The sequence below is a fragment of the Perca fluviatilis genome, chromosome 13 (genome assembly GCF_010015445.1).
Source record: "Perca fluviatilis chromosome 13, GENO_Pfluv_1.0, whole genome shotgun sequence".
NCBI classification, from domain to species: Eukaryota; Metazoa; Chordata; class Actinopteri; order Perciformes; family Percidae; genus Perca; species Perca fluviatilis.
The window spans coordinates 29,856,514-29,882,726 of record NC_053124.1 but is presented as its reverse complement, the minus strand read 5'-3'; the positions used below and the strand labels follow the sequence as shown (position 1 = coordinate 29,882,726).

The 26,213-nt window shown below is 41.8% G+C and overlaps 1 protein-coding gene across 2 annotated transcripts; it reads right to left on the bottom strand.

The window, feature by feature from the left end:
• Positions 1 to 492: 492 nt before the first annotated feature.
• LOC120571186 (solute carrier family 2, facilitated glucose transporter member 1-like) lies at positions 493 to 25,086 on the bottom strand. 2 transcript variants are annotated; one of them, XM_039819947.1, is made up of 11 exons: positions 24,713 to 25,084; positions 24,267 to 24,405; positions 15,251 to 15,352; positions 14,361 to 14,521; positions 10,075 to 10,315; positions 8,466 to 8,628; positions 5,824 to 6,011; positions 4,957 to 5,061; positions 4,726 to 4,824; positions 4,390 to 4,593; positions 493 to 3,843 (listed from the first exon to the last, which is right to left on the bottom strand). In XM_039819947.1, the coding sequence occupies exons 2-11, from the start codon at positions 24,276 to 24,278 to the stop codon at positions 3,526 to 3,528; spliced, it is 1,593 nt and encodes a 530-aa protein (XP_039675881.1). In that variant the 5' UTR covers positions 24,279 to 24,405; positions 24,713 to 25,084; the 3' UTR covers positions 493 to 3,525. The 2 variants fall into 2 exon arrangements, with proteins under 2 accessions (XP_039675881.1, XP_039675880.1); XM_039819946.1 differs by having other exon boundaries at positions 4,390 to 4,824; positions 24,713 to 25,086.
• Positions 25,087 to 26,213: the final 1,127 nt, after the last annotated feature.

Sequence of the window (26,213 nt, the reverse complement as noted above, 5' to 3'; positions counted from 1 at the left end):
GGCCGTGGCTTCGTAGCGTTCCATTTCCCTCGACTCATTTCCTGGTTCTCCTTCCCCATAAACAACATGAAATCAACGAGAGGGTTAACTTTTCCTGCTACAGATGTCTCACCGTGGTCAGAAAGCACAGGGGAGACACTTTGTTTCTCTCACTGTGACTCTAGAGTCGCTACTCGCTCCGAAGCTAATCACCGTCACTCTCTCAGGTCTCCCTCTACCACGAATTCCCCCCCCCCACACACACATGCCGGCTTGACACACACACCAGCGCACACGTGTAAACACCAGGCCACTTATGTAGGCTACGGCGAAAGCTCTGCGTGGATCCTCCGCAGGACCATAAAATGGCCTTTTGGCTGCTGATGTTTCCGAGCCATGGTCGGGGCCGTAGATTCTAACTTGCACAAACCTCAGTCAGTTAAAAGACCAATGAGTCAGGCAGACTAGACAAACTACTTCAACTAAACAACCCCTCTGCCCCTCCACTCTCTCTGCTACTAGGACATGGAGAGGGGGGTTGGCAGGTTAACAAAGGGGATGCACTATGGTCATTTGGCATCCCCCCTCAAATCACCTGCAGCCTACACACGTATAGGTCTATAAATCGGCTAACTTACATAACTTAGCGTTCAGTTGGCAGCAAGAACGCCAAACGTCATTATATCAGTGTCTCTCTCATAATTTTGGCCTTTTAAATTACTTTAAAAAAAAATGAAGGTGCTTTAAATGCCCCAATAGATCTTAAGAATCTTATGAAACTACCATAACCCAATGGCGTGCTGCCATTCATATAATAAAAGGAGTCTGGTTTTCAAGATGGTGGATATCTCATTTTGGAATGACACTCTTTGTTTTGATTGAACAAAGTATTTTCTTGGATTGTCATAGAGGTCAACACAATAAGGTAGTCATAGTCCTCATTATCCCCTTTGTGAAAATGAGAAATTACAGAGAAAAAATAATGAATAAACCAGATTAGTCGTTCTAATCAAACAACAGGAACTCTTCCACTAAAGTGTTGTTTACCAGTCCTTTTACATTAATAGCACTTGCTCTATAGTTTCCTGTCTCATTATCAGCTCAGACATTAGGTTGCAGATTGCACATTTTATTATGACTCCTATCTATTCTAATAACAGCTTGGCCAGATAAATGCAGTCGCTCAGGTAAATATAGTTGAAAACTATTATTCTGTTATTTTGACATAAAGCGCTGTTAGGCTCAATGACTTCCACATTAGTGATTGTGGTGCTAATGCTCACTTCGCTGCTTATCAGGTTGATAAAGTGAGTCTAAATAGAGAGTAACAAATGAGATTTACAGTGATGCACTCTACCACAGCAGGTAAAGATCACTACAGACTCATTCAGCTGTCATTTACTCCGGACTAGTCTGGAGGAAAGCATTACGTTTCTAAATTTGCTTTAGTGTATTATAACTATATACTTTATATAAAAATCTATTTCTAAGGTAATAAATACTAATTCTTTTCTTGACAAAATAAAATATACATTGCACGTTACCCTACTGTAATCTACACGTGTAAAACAATTCAGCCAACATGTTATTGTCCACAGGTCACAGTCATTAGCAACGGTCATGATTTTACCAGATTGTAATCATTTTCCAAATACAGTAAAGCACTAATACATATGATTTAACAACAAATGAACATCTTTTCACACTATATTTTTTTCCTATTCATAAATCAGAATAGAAATTGAGCCAATGACAAGTTGTTTTTCAACAGAATTCTCTGGTAAAATGTCAATTTTGTTAACGTAAATGTAGAACTGAGCACCAACTTCATTTACCGAAAATTGAAGAACGAGCAGGACATGACCTCTAAATGAGAGCAAGAGTCGCCTAAACTAAAGGAAGTTAAATAAACTGGGGGATCACAGCTTTGACCACCAATTTAGCTTTCGGAATGAACGAACTTGAGACCTGTGGCTCCTGCTAATTTCCCACCCTGACTTTAACAACCAGAAGAAAACACGTTTGAGGTTACATGTGCTGACCAGGTGGCAATTAAAGTTCAGTAGGCTACTTTGGCATTTGCTAAAAAAGCTCTCCAGTCTGTGAGCTCGTAGTCAACAGCTGAAGGCAGACCATCACCCTTCTTAGGCTTTGTTCACACTTGGCGTCTTTTTTAACAAGAAAAGGTTGACTAGGGCGCTTTTGTAGTTAAAAAAAGAAGAAGCGGGCAGCGTTTTGATTCCAAAAAGCAGCCGAGAGCGTCTTTTGATGCTATAACAACAGCTACTGTTACAGTATCCTAGAGCGCTATGAGGAGCAGTGCTAATTAGCCTGGATGCCAGCCGAACTTAGCCCCGCCCACAACATTTGAGGTCGGGAAGTTCGGTCTGGACTTGATCCATTGTGGAGCAACTATTCTCGAACCAGAGCTGTTCGGACCAATCAAATTGTCAGGGCGGGCTTTATACGATGATGGACAAATGATAAACAGTGACATAATCAACCACATCACCAAAGAGGGCTTGGGTTGAATTTGTTGACAACAAAGATGGCTGCTGCTGGAGAATTGAGATGTGTAGATTCCACCATCGCGTCTGTTATAGAAGATATCGACAGCGCATACGTAGGGTGTTTTTTTTTCTTCAGAAAAGTTGAACTTTTTTAATCTTCAAAAAGACACCATGAGCTGCAGAAAAAAGAAGAAGAAGCCCTCCGTACTTTTTTGAAAACACGGCTTATTCAATAGGATTATAAACGTAAAACAGACGCTGGCAGCTTCAAAAAAGACGCCAAGTGTGAACATAGACCCGTGACTTGAGAACACTTCCGGAAACATCAACAAGATCTAACAGATTAAACACCTAATCAAAAAAATGTACAGAATGAAACTACAAAGTTATATTGCACTAACATACCCACTGTAACACCTGTCTAAACTTTAAAAAAAAAAGAAAAAAGAATGAGAAAGAAAAGGTGTGTCATTGCTATCCATGTCTAACTCACACTTCATGGACCTGAACTCAGAAGTGAATGGACTTGCACAAAAGGCTGCGCCATTGTCAACACAGTCTGCCTCTAGTCTACCTGGACTCCTGTTAGGAACTATTTCCATCAACACGAGCTGCGTTTGCCGTGTCGTCCAGACTAGACACAGAGCTGTCTTGAAAACGACTCACCCTTTCAATGAATGTAGCTTAATTCCTAGGAATGTACAGTAGATATTATCTGTAGTATTGTACAGTGACTGCTTCCCTTTCAAAGTTAAGGAAGGGAGGATTTAAATAGAAGGAAGCGGAGGAAATGTCACAGAAAAATAAGAAGTTGAAGGAGTTACCGTGAAAGCAGAAAGCATGACCTTTTAAAGGGCCAAAGCCTACAAGTTGATTATGCTGTTGTTCTCGGTAGGTCTGTTATAAAAATTATATCGCTTCTATAGTTCCAAGGTGTGATAATTGACTACAATTTACAGCTAATCTTTGTAATCTCTGTGATTCTTCCTTCATTTATAACCCCCCTTCAGCCATTAAACTCTTATCTACAGCGGCTCTACAAACTCTGCTGCGCTGTCGATTGGGTTTTCTCTTCCAGGGGCGTGTTTTCAGCTGCAGGAGGCGGAGCTGCTGCCGGCGCCGCCACCAGCGGGACCTTCTCCTTCGCCGGCGAGGCGGGGAGTGTGGTGGCGGTGCTGACGCTGGCGGGAGGGTCCTCCACAGACGAGGAGGTCGTAGGCAGGGCGCCGCCGAAGCCGCGGGCGATCTCGTCGAAGGTCTTGCCCCTCGTCTCTGGGACTTTGATGAAGGTGAAGATGAAAAAGAAGATGAGGAAGGCGGTGAAGATGAGGAAGACCCAAGGCCCGCACCACTCCTAAAGGGGAGAAGAACAGAGAACAGAGGCGAGTCAGACTTTTATCGAAAAAACACTTAAATTTACACGTTCAGAGTTTTCACATCTTTAAAAATATATATTTATATACAGTATATATAATAGAAAAGGAAAAAAGTAAATGCAAAAGAGAAAAGAGAACAGGAAATACAGAAATACATTTAGAAAAAAGTCTAATGTGATCTAAGTTGAAGATTTTATATAACCCAAAAGATCATGGAAGGTGAAATCAAACCAAAAAAAACACATAATAAATAAATAAATAAATAAAAGTTATAATAAACGAAGACAAAGCCAAAAAGAGAAAGAAAAAAAAGGTCAAACATGAAATACTAAATATGATGACCTATTTTTATTTTTTTTAAGATTACTTTTTAATTTTTTAATGACATGCAGCAAAGAACAACACAATCTTCTTCTTTTTTTTTTTTATAAACAGAGACAAAGCAACAAAAAAAAAAAACGAAAAGAAGCTCAAACAAATTCCAAAAACAAAATTTAAAACCAGGGCCAACGCCTCTCCCTTACCACTAGTTTGGGGAAGCTCATTCCAACCAGGAAGTTGGCCGTCCAGTTGCAGCAGCCGGCCACAGCCATGGCGGCCGGGCGGGGCCCCTGGGAGAACAGCTCGGCCACAATGAACCATGGGATTGGACCGGGGCCCAGCTCAAACATGGCCACAAACAGCATGACGGCGACGATGGCCATGTAGCTCATAACGGGAATGTCCTTCTGCTCAGAAAGAGGGAGAGAAAACATCAGACCAATGACATCTTGATTCATTTGATTATAAGCAAAAACACCAACGGCGGCACTGGTGGACAAAGAGTTCAAAGGGTTAACAGTGACAGTGCTAAAACTCACCAGCAGGAGGGAGATGGTCATGAGCACGGCGCTGATCGCCATTCCACCCAATCCCAGGAGGTGCAGAGTCCTCCGTCCCGCCTTCTCTACCAGGAAGAGCTGGAAGACAGACACAGGAGGCAGTGATTCGCTGCTGGACGCGCGCACCACACACACACACACACACACACACACACACACACACACACACACACACACACACACACACACACACACACTGATGTCACTCACAGAAACAATGGTGAAGATGACGTTGACGATGCCGGCTCCGATGGTGGCGTAGATGGGCTGTTTCACACCGGCTGAGTCAAAGATGCCTGTCGAGTAGTAGAACACCTGGGGGGGGGGAGACAAAGCTTTCGTTTTTTTTTTCTACAGAAAAAAAGATCTGGAATTATGTCAAGGTCTGTCACAGTTTTATAGCCTATAAACCGAATCACCAAATCTTTGTGTGACATAAAAACCATGTCCGGGTAGACAAATGGCAGCTGATTTGAATTGAGGCGAGATGTGAAATTGGCATACTTGTTTATCGCTGTTGTCATTTTCAGCCATAACTGTAAAGTCTAAAGATATATAGTTTAAAAATGCCCCTCGAGATTTTATGATCATAACACGGTCGGTTGTACAGAAATAACAGACCGTTGAATGCCGTGAGTGACCAATCAGAATCAAGTATATCACAAGGCTGTGTGATAATCTGTATTAATAATCTGAATCTGCAAAGTAACTAGTAACTACATTTATCAAATAAATGTAGTGAGGGAGTTAAAAAGTATAAAGTAAGTACCCGAAAATGGAAAAACTCAGGTAAAGTACAAGTACCTCAAATTGTACTTAAGTAAACGTACTTAGTTACTTTCCACCACTGCTTTAACTATAATATGTACTCTATGCAGTGTATGCATTGATTATATAATGGTATTCTTCTTAAAATAGACCTCACAACTAACAACTAATAGGGATCCAAATAAAAGCATGTGTCTGTATGTAGCCCTATGCGTGTGTGTGTGTGTGTGTGTGTGTGTGTGTGTGTGTGTGTGTGTGTGTGTGTGTGTGTGTGTGTGTGTGTGTACAGGCTGCCTGTTGCGGACTCACAGCGTTGATCCCCGACAGCTGCTGGGAGAGCTGCAGCATGACGGCGATGAGGAGGGGCTGACGAAACGCCGCGACGCGGAAAAGCTCGGGGATGGTCACCTTCTTCTCCATGGCCATCTTAGCGCTCTCCTCCTTCATCTCCTGCATGTCCTTACTCACATCCTCACTGCCACGCAGACGCACCAGTACTGTCAACAGCACAGATGCACAATGTGTCTTTCTGTCTTTGAAAAATGCTCTGTTGTGCTAACAGGGCGCTGATGCTGAGTCAATGCACTAACACACCGCTGTAAATAAACAAGCAGCGGTACCAAAACAGTGGGAGACCAAAACCATTTACCATCATTGGATTATATCTATTAATCCTAGAAATAGTGTGAAAACATATTAACACAAGGCCCACTAATTCCCTTTTTCATTGTAACTCTGGTAGCCATCTCCATGACTGCTAAGCAAATTCCATTCACTGATGAAGGCCATGAGATTTAGTTAAAGGTGCTCTAAGCCAGTGTTTCTCAAATGGGGGTACGTGTACCCCAAGGGGTACTTTGGAGGACTGCAGGGGGTACGTGAGCAAAGTTTTTGTTGCTGCTTTTGAAGTTTGTCACTTTTTCAAAGTTTGTGTTGCTGCTTTTGAAGTTTGTCACTTTTTCAAAGTTTGTGTTGCTTTTTGTCACTATTTTCGACCACTTCTTGCCTTCCTTCCTTCCTTTTTTCCACTGTCTTCTTTTTTTTTCTTTTTATCCAAGTTTGTCGAAGTTTTTGTCGCTTTTTTCAAAAAACAATTCCGCCTTTTTCAAGGTTTTTGTCACCTTTTTTCGAAGTTTGGCTTCCTTCTTTCTACTGTGTTTTTTAACACTGTCGCTGTTTTTGATGCTATTTTCCACCTATTCTTGCCTTACTTCCTTTCTTTCTTTCGTTTTTTTTTTTTTTTTAAGTTTTTGTTGCCTTTTTTCATTAGCATTTAAAAGTTTCTCACTTACATGGCTGTTGTTTGGTAAATCTATTGCTGGTCAGGGGGTACTTGGCTTAAAAACACAATTCAAACAGGGTACATTATTGAAAAAAGTTTGAGAACCACTGCTCTAAGTGATGTTGGGTGACGTCACTTCTTGTTGACGTTCAAAGTATTTTCAAACAAAAGGAGGCTAGCTCGCCCCTCCCTCCTCCTCATCCCGTCCCCTCCCCCTCCCTTACGCGCACTAGCCCCATTCCACCCATTTTGTATGTTTGCACTCCACTGAATGGCTGTTTTCAGGGGTTATTGGCAGACCCAGAGGGAATCTGCAGACCCAAATATTGCATTTTAAATATTTAGTGGTACCCTTAAAGCCAATATATGGGGACATCCTTGTGGCCTAGTGGTTGAAAACACTGACCATGTAATTGCAATTTCCCTGTTTTGAGTTCAGGTGGGAATATATCACCCTTTAACTCTCTCGCTCCTCATTTCTTCGCCGCTCTCCACTGTATATGATCCAATAAAGGTAAAAAAAAATGCCCAAAGTTAAAATCCCAAACTATGGCACCCTCCAGTTGTAGCACCAGAGTAGACAATGTGGTAAACAGACCCCCCCCCTCCCCTCCAACCCCCATGACTCTGACCTGGGACACTGACATGAATTGGCTGAAAGCACACAGACTATACCAGTTTTCAGCAGGATTGTCTCATTTTCCTACCAACACTTATGCCGTTAGAGTTAAAGACGCTATAATTATAAATAAAACATAAAAATCCTACACACAGTGGCTTTAAAGTGGCTCTCTCTGGAGATACAATAACTATTACATTATTATTTAAAAACGTCTGCAGTGACACAAACAGCTCAGAGTGACCTGCTGGTTACTTTTTTTATGTTCAGCTGTAAAACATAAGAGGCAGAGCCGATTCTTTATCTTCGCCAGAGAGAGCTTTTTGCTGCGAACGCCACAAACGCCACGCAGTCCCAGAAACTACGATGCAACTGTTAAACTGCGGAGAGGTGTGAAGGAGAAGTAGGTCAGTGCCTCGGAGTCGACCCCGACAGGCTGCGTGTTGAACAGACGCCAGAACCTTCTGCCTGTTCAAGGACTCTTCTCTCCAGGTTAAAGCATCGCCATGACTCACCTCATCTCACTCCTGGGTTACCTGTGACTACTGATATCTCCCCGTCTCTCTATTTTCTTCCTTTATCCTTGATCTTTCTGTCTTTTTTTCCCTCACTTTCATCTGCTCTTTTTCTCTTTCCCACACTTTCTTCTTCTCAATTTCTCTCCTTCCTTCATTCTCCTCTGACTCACATGCAGTTCCTTCATGTGACAGTTTCTGTATAACTGCAGCAGTAATGGGAGCAGTTGTGGCAATATTGGTACTCGGTTTAGGTCGTCGTGACTACCACACTGATACACAGTAGTATTATTGTTGTCAGTAGAAGCAGCAGGCATAGTAGCAGGAATGTCAGTGGTATAGCAGTAAAAGTATTGCCAATAGAATCAGAAGTATGTTTTTTAAAGATTATTTTTGGGGCTTTTATGGCCTTTATGGACAGGACAGCTCGAAGACAGGAAAGGGAAGAGAGATAGGGTTACACACTCTACCGGGTGAGCTAGAGGTCGCCCCAGATGGTATTATTTTGAGTAGAGGCAGAGGTATTAGTGCGTACCTTTGCGTGCCTGCTCCTCCTTATTCAGGTTGATGAGCAGGAAGCGAGGGCTCTCGGGACAGAAGGGAAGCAGGATGCACTGCAGCACAGCAGGGGCCACGGTGAGGGCCAGCAGCAGGGGCCACATCTTGGCTGAGCCCAGCAGAGCCTCCAGGCCAAAGATCTAAACAGCAAGGCCACAACACAACGGCTCGGTCAGAGTTACTGCAAAGCTAAATAATCCCCCAGTGGACAAATTACTGTAGCTAACTATATTAGGGCTGCAACTAGCGATTATCAGCATCGTCCATCGTCTGTCGATTATTGTCTCGATTAACCGATTTGTTCTGTTCTTCAGTTTATAAAATGTCAGAAAATGGTCAAAAATGTCGATCAGTGGTTCCCAAAACCCAAGATGACGTCCTTTTGTCCACAACTCAAAGGAGAAACTAGAAAATATTGACATTTAAGAAGCTTGATTCAGAGAATTTGACTTTTTCCACAAAAAAATTACTCTACTACTACTACTACTTTCGATTATAAATGTAGTTGGCGATTAATTTAATAATTAATTAATCGTTTAATCTTTGCAGCTCTAAACTTTATTATAGAGGTAACTGTAAGTTAAAGACCTGGACCATATTTTCCCATGTTTATGTGGCGAAGTGACTGATGGGAACAACGAAAGAAAGAGTGACATCCTTTTTGTTCAACATGAAACAAACGCTATCGCCAAACCCACCAGACTCCATTTGAATAAACAGTAATTGTATCGACACACCTATATCGTTAAATACACTTCACTCAAAGTCAACAGGAACAAAATCTTCCAAAAAATCTAAAGCGATCCCATTGTTCCAACAATCACCACTTTGGTTTGGTTGAAATAAACCCTTAATCCACCCATTTACAAGTGAAAATATTGCTGGCTCTATATGCCAAAGTTAATGTTTATTTAAATGGAGTTTGGCGATGGCGGTTTCGGGGTTGTTTCTGCTTAAACAAAAAGGATCTTACTCATTTGTCTCTGTAGGGATCCTTTCCATAATGTTGTCAGACACTTGGGGTGGTAGTAGCTCAGTCTGTAGGGAGTTGGTTGCTGGTTCAAGTCCTCATACGGACCAAAGTATGGTGGTGGACTATTAGCTGGAGAGGTGCCAGTTCACCTCCTGGGCACGGCCATGGTACTCTTGAGCAAGTCACCGAACCCCCAAATGCTCGGGGCGCCTGTCCATCGACAGCTGCAGCCCCCTCATCTCTCCATTAGTGCACGTATAGGTACTGAGCATTTGTGTGTATTTCATTCAACAGAGTGTAATTTCCCTTGCGGGATTAATAAAGTATACATTATTATTATATTATATACATTATTCAGCCTGTATAGCGCCTGCCGACTGCAGTGGTCTTGGTCTAAACTGGACTAAACTTTGAACATCTCTTTCAAAAAATGTTTTTCCCATCAGTCACTTAGACACAAAAACAAGGGAAAACAGGGTCCAGCTTGAAAAATACAAACGTTTCCCTTTAACTTCCCTGAGAAATTCAAATTACTGACCTTAAGATTTCTGGTATAAATCAACAGCTGTTAGGTCATATAAATTTGAGGTTTGTTAGGAAGCCTCCTGCTGACCTGAGCGATCAGGATGCCCACCACCACACCGAGCTGGTGAAGAGTGCCGAAGGCGCCTCGGAGGGGAGTGGGCGACACCTCGCCCACATACATGGGAGTCAGGCCGGTAAAGAGGCCGCAGAACAGGCCGATGACCAGGCGACCGGCGATCACCATCTCATAGGAGGAGCAGATGGTGGAGAAGCCCATGAGGAGGCCGCCGATCACCGCCAGAGAGTTCACCAGGAACATGGAGCGGCGCCTGAGGGGGAGGAAAGAAGAGAAATAGCTGTGTTATTAGAGTAAGCAGAGAAACTATTTTCAGTAAACTAAAACCAAAACCTCCAAGGAAAACTAAAACTAAGCTGAAATATTGGCAGGTAAAATAAAAATGAACGTAAAACAATTAGCTTTTAGTTCATTTTGCTTTAATATATCATTACTAAAAAAAAGCATGAATTTCCCTCAATTCAGAATCTGGAACTGAAAACGGATTTGACATGAGATGGCGCTGTGCCGTTTGCTTAAAGGTCCTATGACATGCTGCTTTTTGGATGCTTATATATAGGCCTCAGTGGTCCCCTAATACTGTATCTGAAGTCTCTTTTATATAGACCTTAGTGGTCCCCTAATACTGTATCTGAAGTCTCTTTTATATAGGCCTTAGTGGTCCCCTAATACTGTATCTGAAGTCTCTTTTATATAGGCCTTAGTGGTCCCCTAATACTGTATCTGAAGTCTCTTTTATATAGACCTTAGTGGTCCCCTAATACTGTATCTGAAGTCTCTTTTATATAGACCTTAGTGGTCCCCTAATACTGTATCTGAAGTCTCTTTTATATAGACCTTAGTGGTCCCCTAATACTGTATCTGAAGTCTCTTTTATATAGACCTTAGTGGTCCCCTAATACTGTATCTGAAGTCTCTTTTATATAGACCTTAGTGGTCCCCTAATACTGTATCTGAAGTCTCTTTTATATAGACCTTAGTGGTCCCCTAATACTGTATCTGAAGTCTCTTTTATATAGACCTTAGTGGTCCCCTAATACTGTATGTGAAGTCTCTTTTATATAGACCTTAGTGGTCCCCTAATACTGTATCTGAAGTCTCTTTTATATAGACCTTAGTGGTCCCCTAATACTGTATCTGAAGTCTCTTTTATATAGACCTTAGTGGTCCCCTAATACTGTATCTGAAGTCTCTTTTATATAGGCCTTAGTGGTCCCCTAATACTGTATCTGAAGTCTCTTTTATATAGGCCTTAGTGGTCCCCTAATACTGTATCTGAAGTCTCTTTTATATAGGCCTTAGTGGTCCCCTAATTCTGTATCTGAAGTCTCTTTTATATAGACCTTAGTGGTCCCCTAATACTGTATCTGAAGTCTCTTTTATATAGACCTTAGTGGTCCCCTAATACTGTATCTGAAGTCTCTTTTATATAGGCCTTAGTGGTCCCCTAATACTGTATCTGAAGTCTCTTTTATATAGACCTTAGTGGTCCCCTAATACTGTATCTGAAGTCTCTTTTATATAGACCTTAGTGGTCCCCTAATACTGTATCTGAAGTCTCTTTTATATAGGCCTTAGTGGTCCCCTAATTCTGTATCTGAAGTCTCTTTTATATAGGCCTTAGTGGTCCCCTAATTCTGTATCTGAAGTCTCTTTCCCGAAATTACGCCTTGGTGCAGAATAACAGCCACTAGAGCCAGTCCCACAATGATCTTTGCTTAGTATGTGCCATTTCTGTATCTGTAGTTTTAAATGCTATTGAGGTGGAGAGGGGGGGGGGGCAAGGTGGAGGGTGGGGGTGTGGCCTTGACCAACTGCCATGCTTCGCTCGTTTGAAAGCCATGATGTCTCTCTTTCTCATGGGCGGGCCAAATTCTCTGGGCGGGCAAAGCAGAGAAAGGGGAGGTAACCTTGCTCCTTATGACCTCATAAGGAGAAGATTCCTGATTGGCCCATCTGAGCTTTCATTTTCTCAAAGGCAGAGAGGATACCCAGGGCTCGGTTTACACCTATCACCATTTCTAGCCACTGGGGGACCATAGGCAGGCTGGGGGAACTCATATTAATGTTAAAAAGTGAAATTTCCATGCCATGGGACCTTTAAGTACATTTTTCTGATGATGCTTACATACTTTTACTTAAGTAAAATGTCCAATGCAGGGCTTTTACTTGTGACAGAGTATTTTTACAGTGTGGTATTATACTTTCACTTAAGAAAAGGATCTGAATAATTCTTAGAAGGAAGATTGACAAGTCCATCGATTAACTGAGGGATTACCATAAGTGTGTCAGGACTGATTGACCTGCCTGAGCCAATGTAAAGGTCAGTTGTTTGCCTGTCTAATTAGATTATTGACAGATAGGTGTTACAGGGCAAACATGTATGTGTTCATGTGTTCCTGTGTGAGTGCTTGACCTTGTGTGACAAGACAAAAGATATCAGGAAATCTCATTTTTTTTCTTTTGTTTTCTGTCAAATGTATTTTTGCCTTTTGTGCGTCGCAGGTTTTATTAGATTCGTCTATTATATGGATTCTTTAAAGTGCTCATATTATGCTCATTTTCAGGTTCATAATTATATTTAAAGGTTGTACAAGAATAGGTTTATGTGGTTTACTTTTCAGAAAACACCATATATTTGTTGTACTGCCCATTGCTGCAGCTCCTCTTTTCACCCTGTGTGTTGAGCTCTCTGTTTTAGCTACAGAGTGAGACATCTGACTTCTATTCCATCTTTGCTGGGAGTCACACATGCGCTGTAAGTACTGCTAGCTTGTCAGTTGCAGAGTATGAGGGCGTGCCACGCTAGCAGCTAGGCGAGCATTATAACGTGTGTTACAAAGTGACGCACGTTCATCATGGAAGTAAAGGCTGGACTACAGTAGAGCTGTTTGGAGCAGTTTGTGAACAGTGTTTTCTGTTGGGGTGGACTTGGGCTTTTTCACTTTGTAAACCTACAACATGCATACAAAAATATATATAACACAATAAAGTAAAGGGGAAAAGACAAAAAGCAAAATATGAGCACTTTAACATTTTGGGAATTCTGTTTATTTGTTAATCTGTTTTAGAGAATTAGATGAGACCACCAATACAAATCTCAAGACTGTGTGTTAAGTCTGGAGCTAGAGTAGGAGGCAATTAGCTTAGCTTAGCATAAAGGCTGGAAGCAGAGGGAAACAGCTTTGCCTGACTCACCAAGGTAAAAAAAACAACAACCTAAAATTCATCTAAAACTGACTTTAACAGGCTGCATTGCGTTTGTTTAATCTGACCCAAACAAAAGTTAACTTTGGACCAAGTCAGGCTAGTCGTTTGCCCCTGATTTCAGTCTTTATGCTAAGCTAAGATAATTGTAGATAAAAATATTTCCCCCAAATGCCTTGTTCCTTTTCAAATATTTTTAAATCTCAATTCATTGACACGTTCATACCATTTCAAGTGTGAAAAGAACAGTGTAAAAAAGCCAAATGTTACGTATGTGAAAAAAATACATTTATGGCAGTGGTTAAGACAACAGACAGAAAAAAGGATTGTGGATTGATGCTCAGGGTAAAAAACAGAAGCAAATGGAGGAATGAAAGAACAACTCTGGGGAACATTAGAGCCGAGCAGTGGGCTCAAGACAGACACGCTTCATGAGCTCCATTAGGAGCAATGGTTTGTGACAGTCCAGCTGAATCACACAGGAAATACACTAAAGGAAAAACACAACTCCAACCAAAGCAAAGAAATACTTGTGGCTAAAAGAACAAACATGATAATTAAGATGCAAAATATACATCTCTACCTGCGCATTATACAGACAAAATGAGGTTTAGTTTCTCATTACAAAAGTTTACACTCCAGCTGGTTATAGAGTGTGTTCCATTTTACTCAAAGTCAGAAACACATCCCCTTGATCTCAGATTTCCGAGCTCGGAAATCGGACAACCACCGAGTACCCCAAGCTCAAAATCCAACATGGCTGCCCCGTGCATCAACAGTAGTGAAAGCTGTAGCAACATACAGTTATAAGCACTTGTTAGTGAGTCTTATTTGTGTCTCACTAAATCAGTTGTACACACAGTCCTGTCCATCTTCTATCTGTGGACATGTTGTTACGCTGTTTGTATGCACAAAAAAACAGCGTATTGCGTTGTTACGAACTGGCATTTGCTAACAATGGCTAACCTGGATAGAGCTAATGAAAATCCGACTTGTAAATGGAACGCATTCAACTCGGGTGTGACGTCATTCCCAGCTCCAGTTCCAAAGGTAAATGGAACGCACTAGTATCATGTACATTTAATTCCTACCTGCCAAATCGGTTGGCCATGACGCCTACGCTGAAGGAGCCCACCATGCCGCCGACACTGAAGATGGCGACGGCGATGCTCCAGACGATGGTACACACCCCCGGGCTGATGGGCTTGCCATACCGCTCAACCCAGGTATTGTTGAAGAAAGATCGTAGTTTCTGATGGCAGGGAAGAGAGAAATAATTTAAACATTGAGTACAATTTAATTGCCTGTATTTAAAGATAGAAATACACTGTTATAATTGGAATAGTTTCAGTAATGGTCAGCTAAAGGAACATTTTGTACAGAGCTAAAGCCAGAGGTTGATTAGCGTAGCTTAGCATACAGACTGAAAGCAGGGGGAAACAGCTAGCTCGGCTCTGTCAAGAGATTAAAAATGGGTAGTCTCGCATTGCCAGACCTTCCTCCACAGCGCTGCAGAGGAGGGTCTGACTACTCCAAACAGCATTCCGGGATGGGAGAAAAACATGCTCTGGTTTATTGGCATTTCTTTAAACCAATCACAATTGTCTTGGGCGGTGCTAAGTGCCAGACGGAGCAACGGTGCCTCTGAAAAACAGCCTCTGGAAGGAACTTGTTTTGGTGGAACGTGTATGTTCAAAAGTTGTTTTAGTCGTGCAACAGAAAACTCAGATTGGACAGATAGTCTAGCTAGCTGTCTGGATTTACCCTGCAGAGATCTGAGGAGCAGTTAACCATAGTCCTCAGAAATCCAACACAAAGAAAGCGGAAAGTAACGGGACATCCGGCCGAAAAGAGTGTCATCCGGCAGAATTTCCGGCGGCAACGGAGCAATCCCGGAAGTGGAAACGTCGTGGATATAGACTATGGAGTCTCAGATCTTAGCAACAAACCCACTCTGATTAGTTACCAGCTAATCACCAACCTGTTCGGGAGCATTGATGACTCCTGTGTTGTAACCAAACTGCAGAGAGCCGATGACGGCGGTGCCGAGAGAGAACAGGAGATAACCTGTCACCTGCTTTTGCTGCAGCGAGAAGGAGGGGAGGACAGAAGGAGAAAATGCCACGAAGAAGAGGAAAAAGAATGATGTGAAAATAAATGGAAGGGTGGAGGAAGGAAACAACAAGAGAGAGAGAGAGAGACATAATAAACATGAAATCTGAGCTCATAATGAGATTTCCAGTAATTGCAGCGGGTATACTGATGTAATAAAAATGCGATGTTGATGGCAGACAGGTCAGTGACGCATCAATATAATAATAACAAGATCAGGTATCAAACAGTGGAATCATGCTCAGAGTACACAAACACACCACACATGCAGCAACACAAGATCACTCATATTTATACTGAAATCAATACAACTTCATGTAATTCATGGAAACATCAGAGTATTTAGAAAAAAAACTTTAAAACCTACAAATAAAACCTGAAATGTACTATATAATATATAATATTTGTATGAACTATCGGAGGCCCTACACGCTAAGTTAAATCAACTATCTCTGTGATCAATTGTTTTTATGTTTTTATGTGTTTTTCCTTTCTCAAACATAATCAGCTAAATGCAGATGAAACTCAAAACACTGCGTCAGAGCCGGACGGCCGCCATAATGCCATCAATTCATCTCGGTAATGAAATCCGAGGGAGCATTACTGGCGCCATGGCGATCAGATGTTATGTGAGGGCTGGTCTGACCCTCATCGAGCCTCCGTAAGATTCACTCATGAAGGAAATAATAATAAGTTTGTGGCATTTAAAAAAGAAAATCAGCTTATTCATCTCAGATGATGTCTTCTAGCTGAAACACATTTGTTTTTTTTTTGCCCTCATTGAATAAGAAGATCACTTATCGATGAATATCTTACCTGCTGGAGTTTTGGGTCTGTTTTTGTCACCAGATACACGGTGACTAAGATTTGGGAGCTGGCTATTTACATTATTAATCAGTTTATTATTTCTCTATTCATTTGGTACCAGCCACGACGGCGACGCTGGTATTGTTCTATGTATGTGTTTTGTGTATGTCTTGTCTGTCTGTCTGTCTTTCTGTGTATATGTTTATGTCTATCAGTCCGTTTGTCTGTCTGTGTGCTTGTGTATGTCTTGTCTGTCTGTCTGTCTTTCTGTGTTTATGTCTATCTGTCTGTCTGTGTGCTTGTGTCTGTCTATATGTCTTGTCTGTCTGTCTGTCTGTCTTTCTGTGTATATGTTTATGTCTATCTGTCTGTTTGTCTGTCTGTGTGCTTGTGTCTGTCTGTGTGTGTGTTTGTGTATGTCTTGTCTGTCTGTCTGTCTGTCTTTCTGTGTATATGTTTATGTCTATCTGTCTGTCTGTCTGTGTGCTTGTGTCTGTCTATCTGTCTGTCTGTCTGTCTGTGTGTTTGTGTATGTCTTGTCTGTCTGTCTGTCTTTCTGTGTATAAGTTTATGTCTATCTGTCTGTCTGTCTGTCTGTGTGCTTGTGTCTGTCTATCTGTCTGTCTGTCTGTCTGTCTGTCTGTCTGTCTTTCTGTGTATAAGTTTATGTCTATCTGTCTGTCTGTCTGTGTGCTTGTGTCTGTCTATCTGTCTGTCTGTGTGTTTGTGTATGTCTTGTCTGTCTGTCTGTCTGTCTTTCTGTGTATAAGTTTATGTCTATCTGTCTGTTTGTCTGTCTGTGTGCTTGTGTATGTCTTGTCTTTATGTCTTTCTGTGTATATGTTTATGTCTATGTGTCTGTCTGTCTGTCTGTCTGTGTGTTCATGTCTATCTGTCTGTCCGTCTGTGTGTTCATGTCTATCTGTTTGTCTGTCTGTGTGCTTGTGTATGTCTTGTCTTTATGTCTTTCTGTGTATATGTTTATGTCTATGTGTCTGTCTGTCTGTCTGTGTGTTCATGTCTATCTGTCTGTCTGTCTGTGTGTTCATGTCTATCTGTCTGTCTGTCTGTGTGTTCATGTCTATCTGTCTGTCAGTCTATGTGCTTGTGTATGTCTTGTCTGTCCGTTTTGTCACCGCGATAGCGTCGCAACACTTTACAGGTGTGCAGCTGAGATCAAAATAAAGGCAGAGTTTGTAGGGGAAGCGCCATTCCTCCAAATTCTAAACTGCTCATCCTGTTCAACGTCATGGGGAGCTGAAGTCTATCCCAGCATGCAACGGGCGGGATGCAGGGTACACTCAGGAGGCATCATGATTACTCAAAACGTCTTCTTTAAGTGTTGTTAGTGGACAGCAACGAGAGCTAAATAAACGTCAAGGATTATTAAACGCTTCACGGTTGATCCCACATATTAAACTGCTGGCAGGTCATGCCGGGTCACAGCAGTAGAAATTAGGCCACTGTGTCTTCTGCTGAAGTCTGTAACACAGCCGTCAGCAATAAAGAGACTCGCTGCTGACGGGGCGGAACGCGCGGCTGTTATATGAGACGGTACAGACCTGGAGAGGCCTCAGGTGATCCACCGCCCTTGGTACAAAAACATCCGAGCGAGGTCGGGTAATATCAGCAAAGATTGCACTTCTCAGGGTTCGTTGTGGTCAGATGGGCGTTGGCCACACACGACCAATCAGACGAAGAGAGAGAGAGAGAGATATAAAATATGTATGCGAAATGATCTGAAGGGCAAAGTGGATTTATTCAAAAAGAGCAATTTGAAAGCGCCGAGAAGCTTAGAATGATTTATCTTACATTTTCCAGTCTACGAATGAAGCTAATGGCCTCGGTTCAGGCCCTGGATCAGCAGCTAAAAATATATTTTTGAATAAGGAAATAAAACTATGTAAGCAAGAAGATAAGAGGTAATATGGAAACACTTTTTTTGATTCTGGTTGTGACAATGGCCCATTTCATTTCTCTACAAACGTCTCAGAAAACCGCCGCTTATAAAAGCCTTGAATTGAACCAACGAGCCATGAGATGAATCATGGCGCCTGTTGAGTAAGTGACAACAGGCGTCCTGATGTATTACAGTAACAGATGAAGAGGAGGAAGAAACAGCATTTTTCACCTCTGACAAGTCAGTTTATTTCGCAAAATGAAAGGCTGCAAGACAGACGCCCGGCTGGCCTTCTTGCTATCGGACTTTTAAAACATTAGCTTGCTATGTCTTGTGTTCTTGCACTCGCTTGATGTTTGGCAATCATAACAAATGCACGTGCACAGCTGTCCATATTTACGACAGCGACATGTGCAAGTGTATTACATAGGGCCGGGTGATATGGGGAAAATCAGATATCGCAATATTTTTGACCAAATACATACAGTAGATGTTGATATTGCGGCGATATTGTAGGCTTGACAATTGTTGCTTTGAACAAAATATTATTCACAACTCGATTTTAGATAAATAATCGTCAACAAGGTGCATAAAATGACAAAGTGGGTAAAGGCAAATAATAGAACAGCTAGAACAGTCTGGTAAGTTAAGAAAATAACATCAATTCACTGTATAGCCAGAAAACCAGAAAAAGACCACACTTATGCCATATCCCGTTATTACGATAGCCAAAATCTAAGACTATATCTAGTCTCATATCTCGATATATTGATATGATATTGATATAATGCCCAACTCTAGTATTACACTCTGAAACTGTAGAGCACATGTGTCAAACTCATGGCCCGTGGGCCAAATCCGGCCCCTCGCACATTTTGATCCAGCCCGCATATTAATTTAGGTTCATAATACATTTTGGCCCAACTAGTTTTTGTTGCTTTATCTGTAGTTTTTGTCACTTTTGGGCGTTTTTTTTCAGCATTTTTGCCACTTTTTCAGATGTTTTTGTCGCATTTTTTGACGTTTTTTTTTCAAATATTTTTGATCCACCATGGTTAGTTGGTGAAGTAAAATTTTTTGGGGCTTTATGTCGACCAAGCTGTAAGTGAGAAGACTATATGAGACATGCAATAATACAGATGTTTGACCTTGTTCAATTAAATAAAAGCATGTCAATAAAATGTACATGTCTGGCCCTTGATGTGATTATTTTTTTCCAGTGTGGCCTTAGTGAAAAAGAGTTTGACACCCCTACTGTAGAGGCACCAATTCTTCCATAATGTTGCTTTGGATTAGTTGTAGTTCAGCAGAAGTATTCAGACTGACTTGTAGTTTCTACATCGACAGACTTGTGCAAAACTAATTCTTATTATTAAGAAGTCCGCTCAAAAAACCTTGAAGGTTTTTGGTCAAACAAACATCCACCCAGCCCTTTCCCTGGCTGCAGCCAACGATATCCACCGTCTTCTTCTTCGAACTGTGTTTTCACCTTTTCGGGCGAAGGGACTGCCGATGAAAACTAGCATTTAAGCTAACTCGGATGCATTTGCAATTTGTTTCACTGTCCTAAAAAGAATAAGAACAATTTCTTCGCATTCATTGAGTGAATTATGTTCTTACTCAGTGAAATCTTTTCCAGCTCTCAAGGTTAATTAAATCACCCTCTTTGGCCAAACAGGCTTTTCACTGTGGTGCTGCCTCCCTTAATTTGCATACGTTCCCTGAGGATTTAGGTGACATTCGTGAGCAATCAATAATGCGGTCAGCCCAAACAGACTAAAAGCCTTTACATGTATCTGGGTGTGTTTGCAGATGGACTGTTTTTTTCTGCTCTTGTTGAGTATCTCAGTATCTAAAATGAAGACCAAATAGAGACTTTTGTCTTTAAAAGTATTATATTTTCTCATAAATGATAACCGGATAACATTCAGTGACTGTGAATTATAAATGTCATACTGGTACCGAAGTTATCTGAAAAAACTGATTATGTAGATTCAAAATTTTTAATCCCCAGTATGGGTCCAACGGCGCTACGTGCTATAATTTCCATAATTTAACTCAATGGTATCTTTCGTTACTTCCCCTTTCTGGTAAATGCCCATGTCTTTGTAACGCTGGCTCAACATGTGTCGTCTCTAAACCCAAAATAAAAAAGACATCATCAGGATTATTTCCTTAGACTTCCCACCAGAGCTAACAGACGACATAATGCAACTGCTTCCACAGAGTCCTACTTCTCATGATGAGTAAAAATCAGTGGATTGCACCTTTAACTGCCGGGCTGAATTCATTAATTAAAGTCAATATCAAAGAGTTAGCTTTTTTCCTTCTTCTTTTGGCGTTTGGAAAGTAAAATGTCTAAATGTTGAGAATTTTTTTTTTAACATGTAATGAATTTCATCATTTTTGACTTTAGACGCTTCGACATACTTTGAACTGATCCTTCATCATGCGTCTGAACTCATCAACATCAATTTAAAAGTTAAAAGTTAATTAAACGAGACGGAAAGAAAAGAAAAGAGCCCAGAGCGCGTAACGGGAGCCAAAAGCAACTCATTATGTTGTCTAAGAATACTGCAAACAGAATCTGTCACACACACACACACACGCGCACACACACACACACACACACACACACACAAACACACACACACACACACACTCACACACACACACACTCACACACACACACACACACACAGGCTGCTATATTTGCCCTGATGTTCACCTTCGTCTTTTCTCTCTGTCTCCCTCTCTCATCGACCGTGTCCGTCTCTGTTTTTTTTTTTGTCAAGTCACAGTGACTCGGTGGTAATTATTGGTCACATCCCAGCACCCGATGTTTCATAAGGCATGTAATCACTGAACAGATGCTCCGTTACTATGGTAACCAGTGTCACGATGAATGTGTGCAAATAAATCCAACCTGTTACCTCGTGTGTGAGGTCAGATTTGACAAAAAAAAAAAAAAATAGGATTTTTTTTTTCTGCTCTCGGCACAAAAAAAAGGAAAACAGTCACAAACCTGTTTCAAGTAGGCCTACTACCACTGTACGCAAGATTCAGCCGACTCACATTTCATCTCATCATCCTTCTTTCGGCCTCATTTAAGCTCTATCTCTTTAACTCCCCTCCTCCATCCAACCGAGAAGGCCCATATCGCTCCCTCGCCCACTCCCTCCTTTCTACGTCTCCGTGGCAACAGCCTGGGGAGGACAGTTTTATTGACACAGGCCGAAAGTGACCACACACACACACGGACACACACACACAAACACACACACACAACCCCCCACCGCTGTTGGTGTGGATTTTTTTGTGTGTGTTGGTTTTCTTGCCTGCACTCAAATTTACATGTTCTTAAATGTCTTCTTTTTTTCAAAAACATAATAAACTAAAATAAATAAAAACTCAACTTTTGCATGAAACTGTGAGGAAAGGCGAATGTATCGAGCTGTTTATGGGGATAAATTCAATAATGTTTGACGTGAGGATGGTGTATTGATGAAATCGTCAATAGATCGTCATCTGTGTGTGTCTGTATGCAATGTGTGTATTTGGCACGAGCGATAAGAGCAGCATGCCGAGTCAGAGCACGGCAGGACGGCCCTGAAGAGACACAGGAACACACAAAAACAAAACACACACATATATATATATATATATATATATATATATATATATATATATATATATATATATATATATATATATATATATATATTTACACACAATGACACACATTTGTGCAACTAAACTTACCACCAGACTATATTCAGAGGAGTCTACGGTCATGTTTGTGATTTTGCTTCCCATTGAATTTGGGCTTAAAGGTGCTCTAAGTGCTCTTGTTGAGGTTTGAAGTATTGTCAAACAAAAAGGAAGCTAGCTCGCCCCTGCCTCCTCTTCATCCCGTCCCCTCCCCCTCCCTTCTGCGTACTAACCCTCCAACCCCCACCCCCAACTCCTTCTTGTCTGTTACTGGCTGGATTGCTTGAACACTGTTTGTTATGTTTGGTGGTGCAGGTTGGCCAGTTTGTTTTTGTTGGCGTTCGTGGAGCCTGGGCTGTCTACAGAGACCGCGGTTTATTTTTACAGTGTGTTCAGGGGACAGGCAGCTCGCGGATAGTGAGGAGATGTTTGCTGCATGTGTCAAAAAACGTTGTAGCCTAAAAACATCGCTTGGAGCACCTTTAAGAACAGGTTTTATTTTAACACAAACTTTCCAATAGTCTATGAGTAATGTTGTTAAATAATCAGGATTTCAATATTGACCAAACTAATTGTGATTTTTTTTGGGGGACATTTTTAGGCCTTTATTTGACAGGAGAGCTTAGACTTGAAAGGGGAGGGGGGTGGGGTGACATGCAGCAAAGGGTCGCAGGTCAGAATTGAACCCGTGGCCTCTGCGGCGAGGACAAAGCCTCTGTAGATGGGGCGCACGCTCTACCAGGTGAGCTACCCAGGCGCTCCACTAGTTGTGATTATTTTCCATAATGGAGCACAAACTTAGCATCAGTCTTTGCTTGTGTGCACTATGCTGTGGATTGTTTTACAGACTAAACTGGACTTTTAAAGCATTGCTAACATCACTTTTAAGTCACATTTTGAGTCAAAATAAAGGCTAAAATATTTGCTGATCTCATGAAAGATTGTTCTTCACAGCACTAATTCTCCAGCTACCCTCCAGAGATGGTCGTCCTGATTTTGATCAATCAATCAAATATCCAGTCTCCATCTACGGCCCCATCTACTTTTTCTTCATGTATGATCTTCATTTTCTTCAGCTTCATTTCTTCAGATGGACGAATACATAAAACAAGCATAACCAGACAAATAAAGGCACATGTACACACTAAGACCCTAGCCAGACATCACAACAGCACATGCAGCATCAGACACAATCACAGGTTATCACTAAACAGATTTGATATCTCTCATCTACTTCTAATTAGATTTTCTACAGTTCCTTTCAGCAAACCCCAGAGGAAGAGTGTGTCTGTTGGCTAACATACATGCAAAAGAGAGTGAAAAGTGTGTGTTTTCAGTAGTGAAGAGGCGTGTAGCATGTAGCTTGTAGCTGCATTGCATTCTGGTCTATTTTCTGCTACTGCAATTTTAGAAACGACAGCCTATAGGTCTTTCCGAATAATGAGTTTGCTATCAAATCTCGATTGCTGCTGTTCAAAATATCTGAAAAAGTTATTTTAATCTACGTTTGGAGAAGAAATGCTAGTTTTGAGCCGATACTTTCTCCCAACTTCCAACAGTACGTTACTAACCTGCATCCCCATTTTAAATCAAACCTAATTTTCCTTGAAAACCTTGTTTTCAACAAACAGAGAATAAAAAAAATGAAATAAATCTTTACTGTCTCTTGTTTCGAGGACATTTTTTCCAACAGGACAAAAAGCCACGCACACCTCTGTTTCTCACACTCAGTTAGTCGACTGATACTACTGAACACAGACCTACGCACAATATCAAAGAAAGCAAGCATGCATACTACAAAAAAAAAAAACATCATCACAAACATAAAGGCTACAGCCCATGCATGATGTGTCTCCCATGGGCACTTAACACACTCCTGCAGTGTTCCTGGATGACTCACACCACACAGCTCTGCTTAGACACTCACTTTATATATAGAAACCCTCCTTACACATGCACCACTACGCCACTCATCTCTGAGTTTTAATGTAATTTTGAACGTTATTCTACTGTGCTAACTGTGCATCATCTTGGCCAATCACGATAGTGGGGAACACTGAATTATGTAACTAGAAAAGGCACCAACGAGTCTGAGAACTTAGGCTACAGTACTTTAATGCAGGGCCACAGGGCCATTAATACAAAGGCGAGGTGGCTTCACAAATGAAATCGGATATGTGAAAAGCAGACATTTCCAAAATGCAGTAGGCTATCAATAACTTTTGAAAAATAGAGATTTAGGCATATGCGATTTTGACTAATTCCTGACAAGCACTATTTTCTGAAAATGTGTCAGAATCTTTTTTTTTCCCGAATGATCTCGGCACTGGATTCTGGGTTTTAGTTTCACGATGATGTGATATTCCTAGAGCAGAACTCCGATTAACACTTCAAATTAAAAAAATTAATTAATTAGCGCCCTTTTGGTGGGTCTCAACAGAAACTAAGAAGAAAGAAAATCACTTGCCTGGCCTTCCATCTTCTGACGTCTAGCTGGATGAAAGTTCTTTTCTTTTTTCTCCAACTGAAGGATGCAGAGAGGAGGAGATCTTCAGGTGGTGGTGAAAAAAAAAGGCTTTGCAGAACCCGCCCGCCGGCGCTATGAGCTGCGGGAAAAGGAACACACCTCTTTAGGCGCTGTCCGCGGTACCAGCCTGGCTCTTGCAGGCAGGACGCGACCGCTTTCCCGTCCCGTCCCCATCACTAACCACCCACTAATTCACTAATTCACACATGGAGATAATTATACAGTACAGGAAATACAATGGAGATGGATATTTGTCCGTTACTTTCTGCCTCTGTGATGTCGGTCAAACTGGAGCTAGCAGTAGATGATTCACAAAATAACCCCCCTTAAAAAAAAAACAAATCCGTGCAGGAGCAGCCCAAACCGGACAATAAAGTGTCACTCACCTGTCGTGTGTACCGGCCCGGACCAAAAACGATGACCCTCGGTGAGCTGCAGCAGTTTTAGTTCTCAGCCGGTGCCTCCCTCCTTTTCTCTTGGAATTCGTCTCATACGGGAGCTTGCGAGGAGAAGCGCACGTAGCCGCACGCAGATGTTTTTATTATTTCTTTTCGTCTACTCCATCAACCTATGAAAAACTGGCATGCTGCGAGGCCGTGACGTGGCCACGCCCCTCCGCTTCTACGTGCAGAAATCCGTGACTCTTGTGCATCATCACCGCGTCCCGTGAGGGCGAGGCGACCATGTCCTATTATGGTCGCAGCCTTTTTTTCTTATTCTGTTAGGCCTACTTCAGCTTAGGGGACACAAAGCGTGGGCGCATGCGCGCTAGAGTGCTTCCTGAGGGCCGTGGGGGATAATTATCATGACCCCCTCCCCCCCTCCTCTCCCTCCGCTCCATCCCTCGTGCTCTGCTGTCCCACTCGCCTTCCCATGATGCCTCTCGCGGGCGACCTTGACAGTAGCTGCTGGGTGACTGATGCTGATGCTGATGCTGCGGATGCTGATGCAACGCGCTCCGTTACTGAGGCAACGTGTCAGATGATGCTCCAGTTGTAGAAATTATGACTTTTTTAAACCTTTTTTTTTTCTTCCTGTATTTGGCAGTTTGTGAACAGCCAGCACACGGGGCAACTGTCCATATGAATGTGAAATGAAGCCAGCTATATCAAATGATGCACACGCCGCAGTTGTCCCAGTCTTATGATGTGCTCGTGACACAGAGACTTTAACAAGTCAGCTGATGGTGCATCATGGAGGTTTGTGTAAAAATGATGCATTGAATTTAGCATAATCCAGTTGTGACGGAATGAGTTTGGAAATACTCTACAACCGTTGCTCTTGTTGTTTCCGGCCGCTACCACCTCGACAGTCAAAACGAGTCGATATCCGAATGCGAAAGAACAGACTCCATATGAGGAAATCAGTCATTCTTATATGAGGCTCCTTTTTCAACTACAAGGTCAATATTGTTTTTCACTAACGACAAAACAAAGAATTATCCGTGCATTTATATGGAACTACGCTTTAGGAGCTTTCCGTCTTTACTCTCCTCCCTGTTACGTTGCATTCGGAGATCGACTGTTTTTGACTGATAAAATGGCTGCGGCCAGAAACAAGAGCTACGGCGAGTTGTTCAAAACCTTTCTTTTTAGTAAACTCTGGGTACACAAACAATGTTGTCAATGCTTGCGTTAAGGCGTAGAGCCCCTGGTGATACTTGGAGCAAAGTTTCATGTTGTGTCGAGTGCCCCTATCACTCCCATTCAAAAGGCCATTTGACCGAAAAACGAGAATACGGTAAATCTTAAAATTGGCGCTTCTGTCCTAAATATGCTTTTAAACGAAAGTTTGACTTGGGTACATTCACAAAAAGACCCTAGGTTGCATTTTTGGCGAGAGTTACGCTTTAATGCCCATGTTTGCTATCATCCATCTCACATTTTT